The sequence below is a fragment of the Rhinatrema bivittatum genome, chromosome 4 (genome assembly GCF_901001135.1).
Source record: "Rhinatrema bivittatum chromosome 4, aRhiBiv1.1, whole genome shotgun sequence".
NCBI lineage: Eukaryota > Metazoa > Chordata > Amphibia > Gymnophiona > Rhinatrematidae > Rhinatrema > Rhinatrema bivittatum.
This window is the reverse complement of record NC_042618.1, coordinates 418,782,711-418,798,039: the sequence shown is the minus strand read 5'-3', so window position 1 is coordinate 418,798,039 and position 15,329 is coordinate 418,782,711. Positions and strand designations below refer to the sequence as shown.

At 44.3% G+C, this 15,329-nt stretch overlaps 1 protein-coding gene across 2 annotated transcripts in view; it reads right to left on the bottom strand.

Annotated features, from left to right (window-relative positions):
- Positions 1-4,877, bottom strand: part of MGLL (monoglyceride lipase) — a 263,894-nt gene extending 259,017 nt beyond the window's left edge. For both annotated transcript variants that reach the window (XM_029601313.1, XM_029601314.1), the window contains exons 1-2: positions 4,744-4,877; positions 3,688-3,835 (exon numbers count right to left, since the gene is read on the bottom strand). In XM_029601313.1, coding sequence (XP_029457173.1) covers positions 3,688-3,835; positions 4,744-4,813 — 218 coding nt within the window. In that variant the 5' untranslated portion in view covers positions 4,814-4,877. The remainder of the gene's footprint in view (positions 1-3,687; positions 3,836-4,743) is intronic.
- Positions 4,878-15,329: the final 10,452 nt, after the last annotated feature.

Genomic DNA, 15,329 nt, shown 5'->3' with positions numbered 1-15,329 from the left:
TTCATGCTTCTGCTTCAAGCCACTGATTGCTACATATTCTATGGAGCAAATACAGTGGAGTTAATAATAACCTTAATGCCATAAAGGTAAAATGTTTGTGACCAAATGGCAAAGGTATTTTGACAATGGTCTTTGTACCAAATCCTGATAAATGCTATAGTACTGCTTGAAAGAAGGAAGATGCATCAAGTGCTGTTGTATTGGTAGCTATAAAAGTGGTGCATTTGATTATGGAAACCTTTTTGTGAGTAATTAAAAATGTACCATAATTTAGCACATATGCTTCAACTTTCTTTTCATGACAAATGCCTTACTATACATTTTTGCACAGGGCTATAGTAATTCCTCTGAATTTTGAGAAACTGCAGCCTAGGCTCTTAGTACAGGTGAGTTTAAAATAGGTTAGAACAAGTTTCTGGAGGATAGATCCATTAACAGTTATTAGCCAGGTAGATATGGGAATTATCATTTCTTACTTCTGGGAATGAGTAATAGGAAATGGATCTCCCCAATAAAATCTGACAGATACTTCCAAGTGATCTGGACTGGACACTGTTGGAGATAGAATTCTGGGTTTGATGGACCATGGGTCTGACCCAGCATGGCATTTCTTATGTTATTATGTAAAACACTGATAACTTAAATTTGCTTGAAACAAAATTGGATAAATACTGACATAGAACAGGATCTGTCAGCTTTTGGAATGATAGATGGAAAAGATTGGTACAAAAAATCTCTCTAATGGTCTTTTGTCCACTTCCCAGCTTTGTTAATGCAATACTGAACTTTGAATCCAGGGGTCATGGGTTTATTTCCATTCCTCACCATTCTAATACTGTGGAGATATTAAGTCAGAGAATGTACAGAAAAGCAGTATTCAACTTTTTTGGGCTCCTTCAGAAATTCACGTCTGCTCTGGGCAGGCATTAATTTCTGAGCGTAAAAATGTGTGGGATGGGCGCACTTTTTTTTTTTTTAGATCGGGGAGAATAACGCGCTGAGGGTTGGACGCGCTAATTCCCTTATAGCATAAGGGGCTGTGGACGCTCATCCCAATCTCACGTCCAACCATGGGTTAAACAGTGCGCTCAGCTGAGCACACTGTTTTGCATCAGCCCCTTAGTGCTCTACCGCCTTAGAAAGCAAACCATCTTCTAAATTTAAAGCTATTTAACAACATATTCCCAAGGCTACGTCTCTAACACTTGGGATCTGAGAACAGTTCAAAGACAGGGGGGCCCTTCATGGGTTCCAGAAGAGTAAGAGCAGCACTCAAGAGAGAACACACACATTTCTGGTGCATATTGACCCCACAATACTGAGCAAAATATACTTTAAAAAATTCCTTGTGCTTCCTAACACTGAATAACAATATAAAGTAGCACTGTACTCCAGCTGAGAAGCATTTCACACAATCCATTTTTGGGATGACAAAGCTGAAAGCTGTTTTAATGATCAATTAATGTGATGGCAGCCAAGTTTTTTTTTTTCACAGAAGTTCATTTTGTTTCTATCTTTAGCCAACTGAGAAAATATTTTATTTGCTGCCAAAACTGCATAGTAGTTCAGGTTTCTTTCTTGTTTGTGAAACAGTCCTCTGCTTGTCATGTTAGTCTACTTGAATATATAGAAATAAGGATCAAGAAACAAGCTGTAGGCAAGACCTTTTACTTTAACTTACAGGCCGATGCAATATTGGCGAATGGAAAATGGGCGCTCAATCATGAGCGCCAGCTCATCTAACATACACCAATCGACTTCTCCAGGGTGCCTGATGCAATATGCAAATGGACTGCTGCAGTAAAAAGGAGGCGCTAGGGGAAATTGTGTGCCCCTAGCACATGCTCGGCAGCAAGCACCCAGGAAAGGTGGCTGTTAGCGGGTTAGAAAAATGGATGCTCAATTTTAGGAGCACCGCCGAAACACTTGTTAAAAAAACTTGATTTACCTAACTCCTTTTTCAGTTCCTCCGACTTAATATTGTCACAATATTAAGTCAGAGGAACTACATACTAGCAGTATTTTCTGCTTTTCTGTCAACTTTAGAGACTCCTCAAAACTTAACGCCTGCTCCAGGGCAGTCGTTAATTTCTGAGGGTGAAAATGTGCTCTTCAGATGCGCATTTTTTTTTTGCACATGTGATGAGCACTATTAGCTTCCCAAGGGGTTCGACATGCGTTTTGACACGCTAATCCCCTTATTGCATAAGGGGTTGTGGACGCGCATCCAAAAAGTGCGTCCAACCACAGGTTAACCAGTGCGCTTGGCCCGTTTATGCATTTCTGGTGAGCTTTCTAGAGCTACACCTCTTTATCAGGTCAGTGCTAGTCACAAATGTACTAACTCTGCCTAGTTTAAGGGTGTCACCTCCAGTTTGTTGACTTTTATTTCATTTTTATCCAGACTGTTTTACCCTGTTCACTTTTCAGACGATCTAAAGAAACTGAAAGATCAAGAACACATTTTCCTACTTTGCTAAATCAGCTTGTCTCAAGGAAGTAAGGACCTTTGAATACAGAACACAAACACATGGAGGATCCAAAGAGTAGTGGTGAACCCTCTCTTTATAGGAAGAATCTCTTGTGAAATGCAACCTTCAATGAGAGTTTGACACATCGGCTTCCCAGCCTCTGCTGTGGGAATTCTGCAGACAGCACCAGCCAGGAAATAACACTAAGAGACACTTTTTCCTTTTCAAAGAACAAAATTCCTTTTAAGTCTCCAATAGCAAACATTACTGTGGAGTCCCATGCCTCTGGCTTTGGGAACAGAACTTGGATCTTATGTACTTATCTGTCAGCATGGCTCTGAACCATGGAAACCAGTGATTAACCAGTAAGAGCAACTCAAAAGCAAGGGACACATAAATAAAGTATAAGGGAAACCTTACCCAAAGCTATCACAGTTACTTTTTTTTTTTTACCAAATACATACAGAAGTCACTACTTGCCAGGATCCTATTGTATTTCTTTATAAATGTATGTATTGAATAGTATTTGATACAGTTCAGTTTGCTAGTAAGATAATTCTGAGTGGACAGGTCACTAAAGTCAGTTCTCTGCTATGATTTCATTGTAACAGAAAATATTCATTGTAAAATTGGTTTAATTTAAAATTGCCTTTACTTGCACTGAATGTCCAATAAAAAGTGTAAAGCACTCCTTCCTCTCCAAGAAGTGCTCTCTGGTGCTGATCAGAGCTGTCACCCAGGAGGTGGAAGGAAATAACAGATTTCAACAATTTGATATCAACCCATAGAGCCAACAAATCCTACAATGATGTATTCTATCATAGGAACAATGTCAGACGCTGGATTTGGCACACATCTCTGAGAAAGGAGTTCTCCAGGAAGGAGACTCAGTCAGACAGATTGATTATATGCTCTTACTGTCACCCCATGGCACAAAGAAAACAGGTGCCCAACTGAATCGGTTTATATTAAGAAATAAGATGTTTCTGAAGGTTAAAGGTATAACACGACTTTGCATGAAAATTAGCATAGGAATATAACACATGCATCACTAAATACATTACAGGAAAAATGCATGAGCACACATTTTATCTAATTAAATTCTATATACAAAGAAAACAATACAAAGATCAGAAGTCGTTTTCTTTTCATAAATAGCATGGCTTTGTTGTTTTGCTGCCAGCAATACTGAAATGATCTATTTCAAATAATTTACCTTGGTGAGGTCTGCGGTTTCCAATATCGGCAGAACAGATACTGTCCATCGGCATTTGTCAGGTGCGGAAGGTCCTTATAGGCGATGCCCTGTGGACTCAGCCTGGCAGAGCTGTCCTCGGGCATCCTAGAAGTGGAACCCGGGGAGTCTGGAAGAAAAGTACAAGAGGGTTTTACCGATGATCAGGCACATTCAAGTCGGAAAATGAAAGATCTCGTATTCATTGCCCAAGTGAAACCAAAGAAAAGGTGGTTCCGGCTAAAGGTAGCTGTGGGACAGCAGATCAAAGCTGGACAGACTTTGCCATTCGCTCCCCTTCTCCCCATCTAGCTGTGCCCGCAGGTCATCTGCACATTCTTTGCAGATCAAGTACCTATTCAGCTGCGAGGATTCAAGACCCAAATCTAAGACTGGGGAGAATATCTCCTGTCCAGAACACCTGCCAGCAGCTCCCACCTAACTTCAGCCCAGGATTTGGGGCTACTAAGGAGAATCGGGGGTCTCTATAAAACCAAACGCCCCCGCCCCCCATCCTAGGCTCCGGACATCGCAACCGCCTTAAACAAATCGGGAGAAGCTGAAGCCAGCCCTCTGTCCTCTCTATTGCGGACATGCCCCTAGCCATGGCTGGATCCACGGGGGACCGAATCCGGCGGACAAGCCCCGAAAGGCACCTTCAACTCCCCATCCCGGGAGGGGGGGGGGGGGAGCTTTATTCAGCAGAAAAAGTTCCGTTAGGGCGGCTGAAACTTCACTTCCTCCTCCAGGCTGACATTACAGCTCCCGGATGAATGAAAAAGAAAGCTGCGGGGAGGGGGGGCGCAAACCCCTTCGCACTACGGCTGCAGTGCCCCCTCCTCGACTACAGTGCTGCAGCATTCGCACTGTACGCAGCCCCCGACCCAACAGCCCGCCACCATACCGCTGCAGCATCCACGCTGCGCTGCTCCCCTATCCTCACTATAGCGCTGAAGCATCCATACGGCAGCCTGCCTACCGACCCCGCAGTGTCCCCCTCCGCCCCCGGTAACCTGGCAGCCCTCGGCTACTCCTTACTCGAGCTGGGCTCTCGGGCCGCGCCGGTGCCCGTGTCGGTGTCGGGCTCGCTCCTCCTGCGCCCGGCCATTCACTCACATTGAGCGCGGCTCGCGGCTGGCACCACAGATACTCCGGCACGGGAGCGCGAGGCGCTGGCAAACGGCCAGCTGTGCACGCGCGCGCGCATGGAGGCCGGCCCCTGGGCGGGAAAGATAGGAGGGAGCTCGCGCCAGCCCTGCTCAGAGTCCGGAGCCCGTGCGTTCGGGGCATGGCTGCTCGTCCGACGCCGTCTGCAGGATACACAACTCTTCCCGCGCCCTGCTCTTTTGCACCGCCGCAAAACCAGGCGATACCGCCAGGGGCATGTCCGTCTGATCGGCTCAGATTGCTCCCTTCTTCCCTTTTATTGGTATGTCTGAGTCCTGGTGGGCAACTCCTAATGTCCCTGCCTATGTATGGAGATGCAATGTGCACAACCGTATTCTTTTAGTGGTTGTTTTTAAATGGAAATCAGGGCCCAGACTAAAGAGAGTTGCTGGGGAGTGCTGTCATAGTGTATTAAATTCATAAGATAATGTTCGCAAAGCGCATAGTTTATCCGGAGCTTTATACTCATAGTAAATGACGGAAGATAAAGATCCAGATAGTCTATCTAGTCCAGGGCCAGCTTTGGGCCGACCGGGGTCCTGTGCAAAAACTGAAATTGGTGCATGCCCCTCCCTCGCCCAAAAAATATTGGCTTCACTTGAACCATTTCCTGCAGCCTCTTAGAGATCTCTTCCCTCTCCCACAGCACAATCCCTATACAATCTTACTCCGTCAGTGATAAATTTACGCTTTTACCATTGTTGGTGCCATCATGTTCACCCCATCTCTGGAAAATTAGACAACACCAGTGAAATCTGGGATCAATACAGGATTGGACAGAATCCCAATATAAATCCTGCATTTCAAGTTCTATAAATGCACACTGCTTCTAACTCCTACAACAATGGGTGCAGTACAGAAGTAGTAAGTTTCCCCTTCTGAAAACAGGTCAATTCCTGACTCGCCTTAGTAAAAGCAACTCCCTCCAGTACCAGGCACTTTGTGAAGTAAAACAAAACCCAACAAAAAATTAATTTACAATCTACATAGCAAATGTTCCATACCATAACAGTACTGATTCCTAGGACTCAAACAAAAACATTACCTATGAAAAGGTACCACTGCAAATATTATGCCAGGCCCTAGAACACCAATACGCCTCCTACTGGGAAAACAGAACAAGCCAGACTTCTACACATGCCTGCACACCTGCAGAATCCTTCACCTTGAACACACACAGGCAGAACATGTAACTAGAAGTAGAAACATACAAACAAAAGCAAATGGAAATCCCAGGAAGCCAGGCTTTGAATGCAGTGCAACACTGAAGAAAACATATTAATTTCCTATTATAGTGTGCAAAATATTAACATATCAGAGATGCACATTCCCAAAGCTGACATATTTCAGTCACTGAAATTGAAATAAAATGCTTTTTTTTCTGCCTTTCTGGTCTGGTCTTGGTCTCTTTCCTGCTTTCCTCTTCTTTCTCCTAATTCTTTTCCAAGGGTCTCCTTCCCACATACACAGGCTCCCTGCCCCCCACCCCCCACACACATTTTCACTCTCACAGGCTCTTTCTCCCACATAGGCTCCCTCACACACATAAACACTTTCACTGTCACAGGTTCTCTCTCCCATAAAGGAACCCTCACACACATGCATGCACAAACACACACACACACATTCCGGCTCTCTCGCCCACACACAGGCTTTCACTCTCACATGCTCTCTCTCATACACAGGCTGTAAGTCTCTCACATGCTCCCTCTTACACACACATACAGGTTCTCACAAGCTCCTTCACACACAGACTCATTTTCACTCACACATACACTTGCTTCCTCACACACACATGCACACAGTTCTCACTTTCACACACATAGGGGCCGATGCAATACAGTGCACTCAGCCGAGCGCACTGTTTATCCTGCAGTCGGACGCGGGATAAATAGGTGCTAATCCACCCCCTAATGCAATATTCTCTTACTCCTATCCTATTACTCATTCACTCCGAATGAGTGAATCAAGGGGGCAGGTCTGGGGCGTGCTAGCACGTCCTGGTTACAAGACATCCGTAGCAACCACCCAGCCATTACCCTCCCATGTGGACAGAAAAGGGTGACTGAGCACCAACTTTAATGAGGGCAAAACCAAGCAGCCCCTTGCACCACCCACACTAGGTAATGGGCTGAAAGGGGGCAGGGTCGGAGGGTGCATACCACTTGGGTTGATGGCAGGAGAAAGCTGCTTGCTGAGCTGGTATCTGTCCACTTCCCCACCCCGACACCAGGAGACTCGGGGAAAACTCAGCGGGTTCATTTTTTTTTTTTTTTTTAAATTATTATTAGAAACGTGAAGGAAGAAAAAAAAATTACAGCCCATCCATACAAGTGCTTAACTCTATTACTGCACCATCTTTATAATCTCAACCATAGGGCACAAACTTGTTCCTTGCAGCTTTCCTAATGAAAGCTAAGAGGAAACTTCTTGTTAGCCTGCAGTGTTTATGGGATGATTTTGTCTTGTGAATATTTCTCATAATTACCCTTTGCAAATTTGAAATCCTTTATTTTTATATACATATGTAGATAGATGCTTGTAAAGGAAGAAGGAGGTGGTATATGGCAGGGCGATCACGTTATTCATTAATGCCTTGGACGACCACGAGCTGGAAGCAAAGTGGCTTGGTATGCAACATTGCTGCCGCGTGAAATAACGTTTTTGAGTTTTGGGAAGGGGGCACTTGGCCACCTGATTTCTTTCTCAGTGGGGTAGTTGGGCACCCTTGACTTGTTGCAGGGCTCCCACCTATCTGTCCTGAGATCCCCCAAAGCATAGTCCCGAGAAATCTTTGTAAATGCTTGGTCGAAGAACCCTGTTGGTTTTCGAATTTGGCATTGCCCTGAGTCAATGCCACCTCTTCAGGAGCCTTGTAAGATTGAATATAGGACATCTCTGGGCATTACTTCAAAGGAATTTGTGTCATTAGTGAATCGAGGTGAGAAGAAACAATGAAAGTGCATGTGTGTATGGAAGAGGGAGAGAAATGAATGAGTGTATATCTGTGTAAGCACATATGTGTGGAAAAGAGAGAGAGGCAGATGGGGGCGCCATCTCATCCCTTGCCTCAGGCACCAGATTGCCTTGAGCCGCCTCAGCACATAGGATCTCATTTTAACACACATATACACAAACACACTCTTACCAGGGCCTCCTCTCAGCCTCTTCTTGGGTGGGATGAGGTCTGTGGCGGCCCCGCTGCAGGGCCTCTTTTTCAGCCACTGGGTAGCTCTGATTTTGTTGCGTCCATCGCTGCTCGACGCCCTCTCTCCACCCTCTTTACCTCTGTGGTGACTCCCTCCGGGTCTGATGGAAGGCTGGCTGCCACGGCGTCTCTATGCTGTCTCCCTCCGGCGTCCCCGGACCGGCTCGATGTTGCAGATCCGCCATGTTTGCCTGAAAACCTAGGGCACACGCGCATGCTCTGACTGAAGTACCAGCAAGGGCGCGAACCTCAGGAGCGTCCCCCTGAGATGACGTCATCCGCTTCCAATATTTAAAGGACTCTATTTCCACTATTGAATTGGGTTAGCAAGGGGATTGCTTCGGCTACGCTACCCAAGCTACTCTGTCTCCTCGGACTTACCAGAGGTACCCGCTCCTCGGGGGCCTCGCTCTCTCTTTACCTTTCAGATTACAGATAGGAACCGGTACTCGCTCCTCAAGGGCCCATGTTCCTGGACATTCTGAAGATTCTCTACTGCCTGGAAAACATCGCTACTACAAACAATTGTGAGTTACCATCGCTCTCTCAGAGCTTTCCCTGAAACCAGGTACTCGCTCCTCGAAGGCCTAAACCTTTCCAGCTCCTGAGCTTCCTTGAGACCTTATGTGAGTTTTGTCATCTAGTTCTGTTCATGAACCTTGTCTACTCTGCCTACTCACGTTCTACAGTTTCTCAACAGCTCAGCCATCCTGGATCGCTGTTCCAGTACCTGAGGGACTACAGCCCTGCCAGGCATAACAGCTCACTACTGCCACCTCTGGTGGTTTCTAAAATCCTGTTTAATAAAAGAACTATGTATGTCTGTCTCCATATTCAAGCCTAGCCGGTGGTCCCTCTCGGGATACCCTCCTGAGGGCGTGGTCATCTGTCACCGGCCCAGGGATTCACCCACAATTATATCTAATGCTACAGATTGCTACTCCGCAGTCTACTAGTACAGATTCCATCTGCTTGCTCCTCCCATCAGCATAACAGATTGTTAACTCCTCCTTCTTAGGAGCTCATTATTAACAGATATCACAACAGTTGCTTACTCCTTGCAACAGAATACAACAGATTGCTAACTCCGCCTTTGGAGTATATCAGATTTGAGTGGCCCTGAGCCCAAATTGGGTTGGCCACAGCCCACCTGTGGCTATACCACTGACTTCATGGGTGCTATCAGTAAGGGAGGCAGCAATTATGGCTCTGGCTACACTGGAGAGGTGGGGGTGGGGTGCTGGTGCCCCTAGTGAAGGCACCTTGTGCAACCACAGGCTACATACCCTAAAAGCCAGCCGTGATCCAATCTGCCCAGCAAATTGCTTAGGGTAGTAACTGCTGCTCCATGCAAGTTACCCTCATGCAGAAATGTTACACTTATAGTTAACATAATATACCAATTTCTTCATTTCCATCCTCTAGCATTTAGGAATCCACATTGTTTGTGACCTTTTGAATTCCTGTACCGTTCTTGTCTTCAACACCTCTTCTGGGAGGGCATTCCATACATCTTTGTAAACCGTTGTGATGGCGAAACCGAACGACGGTATATAAAACTCGATAAATAAATAAAATAAATAAATCCACCACTATTTCCATGAAGAAATATTTTCTGACATTGTTCCTGAGTCTATCCCCTTGGGTCATTTGAATAAACCCATAAATATCTATATTTTGAAAATTACCTCAATTACTGCAGGCCTACAATAACAAACCCACCTACCTGCACACACCAGAATGTATAAATATTAGCCAGGTACTCTTTTGGGTGTTACTGTTTAAAGCTAACATTTAATGCTAAAAAAGTGCAGAGTCAGACACTTGGACTGCCAAAACCCATGGAAATGAAATTCTATGCATGAAACAAGAGCCAGATCTGTGGGTGATTGCATCTGATGATCTCAAGCTTTATAAAATAATGACAAAAGCCAGAAAGATGCTTGGGTGCATATAGAGATGAAAGGTTAGCAGAAAAAAGGAAGTGATATTCCCCCTGTAAAAGTTTCTGGTGAGACCTCATATACACAATATTCCAAATGTACACATTTCTAAAGGCTGCACCTTCAAAAGGATATAAACAGGTTAGAGTAGGTCTAGAGAGTGGCTACTAAAATTGTCAATGGTCTTTGTTCTAAGTGTATGGGGACAGATTTAAAGATCTAAATAGGTACACTTTAGAGGAAAGGTGAAATAGAGGAGATATAATAGAGACATTTAAAAAAATACATCAGAAGTATCCATGCAAAAGAGTCGGGCGTCTTTCAATGGAAAGGAGACTCTGAATTAAGGAATGATGGGATGCAGAGAAAGGGGAAAAACTGAGGAGTAATCTATGAAAATATTTCTTTTCAGAGAGGGTTGGATGCATGGAATAGCCTCCCAGTGGAAGTGGTGTTGACAAGGACAGTAGCTGAATTCAAGAAAGCATGGGGACAAACACAGGGGATCTATGAGGGAGAAGCAGGGATTGTAAAGCTGAGCAGTATGTTTTTGTTTTTTTTATAATCAAGTTTCTGTGTTCTATCTGGGCTGTAGCTTTCACCAAAGAGATATATTTTAGAGTGCCTGACCACTGCCATTCATTATTTCAGCATATACCACAACTCTTGCACCTTACTACATAAATAAGAACATAAGAATTACCATAATAGGTCAAACCAAGGGTCCATCAAGTCCAGTATCCTGTTTTCAACAGTGGCCAATTCAGTTCACAAGTATCTGACAAGATCCCAAACAGTAAATATTTATTTTTATTTTTATTTTTTTTAACTTTTATATACCGAAGTTCCTGTATGTGATACAGATTACCCCAGTTTACAAGAAACTACAACTTCGCTCAAAGGCAGTACATGAAACAAGTGAATACAAGAACTGATACAGCTAGCACATAAAAACAAGTGAATGCAAGAACTGGTACAAGGAACTTAAAATGAACAGTCTATGATATGATATGGTCCAGGGGACTGGGACAGGGAACTTGATGGGAGAGTTTATACAATTGAAAGAAGAGGGTATCGTGCACTGGTAAAGTTACATAAATTGGATTATTGTATGCACAATTACAATGGGTGAGTGTACATGAGGAACTGAATAAGACTTTTGTTAAACCAAAGGTCCAAGGATAAGTGTGAGTAAAGTGCGGAAAGGGCAAGACTGATATTGAGCCAAGGCCACAGGACTGATTTAAACCCAGGCCAAGGTTAGGAGTCCGGGAAGGCTTGGGTGAAAAGCCAAGTTTTTAGTTTTTTATTGAAAGCCGAGGGGCATGTTTCAAGTCGTAGGTCCGGGGGGAGCGAGTTCCAGTGATGGGGACCTGCTGTAGATAGGACCCGCTTCCTTAGTGCTGTTTTCGCTGGGGGGGCATACAGTGTGCCTTTGTATGCACTTCTGATGGGTCTGGAAGAGGTGTGAGGTTTCAACTGAATGCTTAATTTGAGGGGAGAGAGGTTGTGTGTCGCTTTATGTATAATTGTGAGAACTTTAAAGAGGATCCTATATTTGATGGGCAGCCAATGTAAGGTACGGAGGATGGGGGTGATGTGTTCTCTTTTACTGGAGCTGGTGAGGATTCTAGCGGCGGTGTTCTGATCCATCTGTAGAGGTTTGATGGTGGTGGCGGGGAGTCCAAGCAGTAGGGAGTTACAATAATCGATCTTAGATAGAATGATTGATTGTAGCACCAGTTGGAAGTCATTGAAGTGGAGGAGTGGTTTTAGCTTTCTGAGGATTTGCAGTTTGTAAAAGCACTCCTTTGTGGTGTTGTTTATAAATTTTTTTAGGTTTAGCTGGTTGTCCAGCCAGGCTCTTAGGTCCCTAACAAACGGTGATAGGTTAGGGTTTAGGGATGTTGGTTGAGAAGAGCTTGGTGGGTTGAGGAGGGCATGATTGTGGTCTTGAGAGATGATGAGCATCTCTGTTTTGTTGGAATTGAGGACTAGGTTAAGGCTGGAGAGTAGGCGCTTAATTGCCTGAAGGCAGTCATTCCAGTGGGTCATGGTTTTGTGAAGGGATTCTGTGATTGGGATGAGAATTTGAACATCGTCTGCATAGAGGTAGTGGGTTAACTTTAGATTTGTGAGTAATTGGCTGAGTGGGAGCAGGTAGTTGTTGAAGAGAGTGAGTGAGAGGGAGGGTCCTTGGGGGACTCCCTGGTCAGAGAGGACGGGTTGAGATTCTTTATTGTTTATCCTAACTTTAAAGAACTTGTTGCATAAGAAGGACTTGAACCAGCTAAGTGCAGAACCTTTGATGCCTATGTTTGCTAGACATTCTATAAGAGTTGTGTGTTTAACCATGTCGAAAGATGCGGACAGGTTTAAAAGAACCAGAAGGTAGGATTGTTTTTTCTTTAGGTTTAAGAGGATGGTGTCCGTGAGTGATAAAAGGAGGGATTCAGTGTTTAGAGATTTTCGGAATCCGTACTGAGTCGGGGCGAGAATGTTGTTTTCTTCAAGGTATTCCGAGAGTTGTTTGTTAACTACTTTCTCCATCAGTTTGGCAATCAGAGGTAAGTTGGCTATGGGGCGGAAGTTAGCTGGGTCCGTTGGTGATAAATTTGGTTTTTTTAGTAGAGGTTTGAGAATTGCCAGTTATAATTGGTTAGGTACAATGCCTTGTTTTAAAGAGATGTTTATGATTTCTGCAATTGGTTTAGAAATGGTATTCGGGATGGAGATGAGAAGGTTCGTCAGTAGTGGGTCCGACGGGTGGGAGGAAGGTTTGAGTTTCCTAAGAATATTTTCTATTTCAAGAGAAGAAGTGGGCTCAAAGGATTCCAGACTTGAGGTTTGTTGTGGCAGGATCACAAGAGAGTGAATAGACGGGAGGTTGAGAGTTGTAAGAGGGTCGGTCAGGTTGGAGATTTTTTTCTTGAAATAATTGGCCAGTTCACTGGCTTTATTGAGTGCTTGTTTATCTGGGATAATGGGAGGGGAAGGTTTGGTGAGTGTTGATACATATGAGAAAAGTGCCTTCGAATCAAAGATGAAGTTGTGGATTTTTTTAGAGTAAAAATGTTTTTTTGTTCTGAGGATGGCGTTCCTGTAGGTGTTGAGGAGGGATTTGTAGATGGCTTGCGTCATGGTGGAAGAGTTTTTCTTCCAGCTTTGTTCTTTACATCTTAGTTCTTGTTTAATGGGCTTCAGTTCCGGGGTGAACCATGGTTTTACTGTTGTCCGGGGACGGTTGTAGCACTTTAGAGGTGGTTGGGCAGATTTGGTCGGCGATATTATTGGTGATATTGATCCATGAGGTGGTAGCCGCGATTGCGTCTGTGAGGTCAAGATGAGTTAATTCCTTGGAGAGTTGCTCCCTGAGTAGGTCTAGGGAGCAGGGTTTCCTGAATTGGATGGTGGTTTTCAGGAAGGTTTGAGGTGGATGCTTTTTGATCTCAAGCACCGTCGATATAATATATATATAAATAGATCCCATGCTGCTATCTCGCAGTGATAAGTAATGGCTATTCCCTAAAACTACTTAGTTAATAACAGTTTATAGACTTCTCCAGGAACTTGTCCAAACCATTTTTAAACCCAGCTACTCTAACCGCCTCAACCACATCCTCCAGCAATGACTTCCAGAGTTTAATTGTGCATTGAGTGAAAAATAATTTTCTCCGATTTGTTTTAAGAACATAAGAACATGCCATACTGGGTCAGATCAAGGGTCCATCAGTCCAGCATCCTGTTTACAACAGTGGCCAATCCAGGCCATAAGAACCTGGCAAGTACCCAAACACTAAGTCTGTTCCATGTTACTGTTGCTAGTAATAGCAGTGGCTATTTTCTAAGTCAACTTAATTAATAGCAGGTAATGGACTTCTCCTCCAAGAACTTATCCAATCCTTTTTTAAACACAGCTACACTAATTGCACTAACCACATCCTCTGGCAACAAATTCCAGAGTTTAATTGTGCGCTGAGTGAAAAAGAACTTTCTCCGATTAGTTTTAAATGTGCCACATGCTAACTTCATGGAGTGCCCCCTAGTCTTTCTATTATCCGAAAGAGTAAATAACCGATTCACATCTACCCATTCTAGACCTCTCATGATTTTAAACACCTCTATCATATCCCCCCTCAGCCGTCTCTTCTCCAAGCTGAAAAATCCTAACCTCTTTAGTCTTTCCTCATAGGAGAGCTGTTCCATTCCCTTTATCATTTTGGTTGCCCTTCTCTGTACCTTCTCCATCACAACTATATCTTTTTTGAGATGCGGCGACCAGAATTGTACACAGTATTAAAGGTGCGGTCTCACCCCCTGCGCACGAGTCACAGGCCACCCACACATGCGCGCAAGGGGATAATTTCAAATTACACGTGGCAACATGATCACCCTTATTCTCAGTTCCCTCCCAGTCCGCTCCAATTAAGGAGCGGACTGGGAGGGAACAACCTTAACCATAATCCTATCCTTCCTCCCTCTTCCCTTCTCCTCTCCTCTCCTCTCCTCCCCTAATCCAACCTAGCCCCAATTTTTTTTATTTTTATACTTACTGCTCCTTGGGAACAGCAGTAAACCCCGCATGCCGGCAACGACTAATGGCGCTGTCCCAGCTGGTCCCCCCCGCCCAGAACACGCTGCCCGGCCCGCCCCTTTTGAAAGGCCTGGTACTTCAACGTGTAACGGGGGTTACGCATGTGGCCGGTCTTTCTGAAAATGCGTGCAGCACACGCAAGGCCCAGCCACATGCGTAACCCCTGTAATTCACGCACACAGGGCTTTTAAAATGTATTTGTATGTGAGCACATGAGCAGCAGCACAACAGCAGAATATGTGTCTCAGCCACTGATTGGCAGTATGGTTGCCTCATCACTTGGCAACTTGTTCAAAAGTTGATTGGTTGGCAAGAGACTTTAACAGGATATATATTCATGAGAGAGAGCGTATCTCAAAAGAGATAAAAACAAGATGTAAGTAGCCCAGAGAAAGGCAATCAAAATAGTGGGGGGTCTGCATCAAAAATATATGAAATGAGATTGAGGACCTGAATATGTATACCCTGGAGGAAAGGAAAGATAGGGGAGATATGATGCAGACCTTTACATTCCTGAAAGGCATTAATGATGCACAAGAATAAAACCTTTTCTGATGGAAAGAAATCTGTAGAACTAGGAGTCATAATATTAAACTGAGGGGGTAGGAACAGTGTTAGGAAATATTTCTTCATGGAAAAGGTGATGGATGCATGGAATGCCTTCTCAGAAGAGGTTCTGAAGACAAGAAAGGTAATGTAGTTCAAAAGGGTG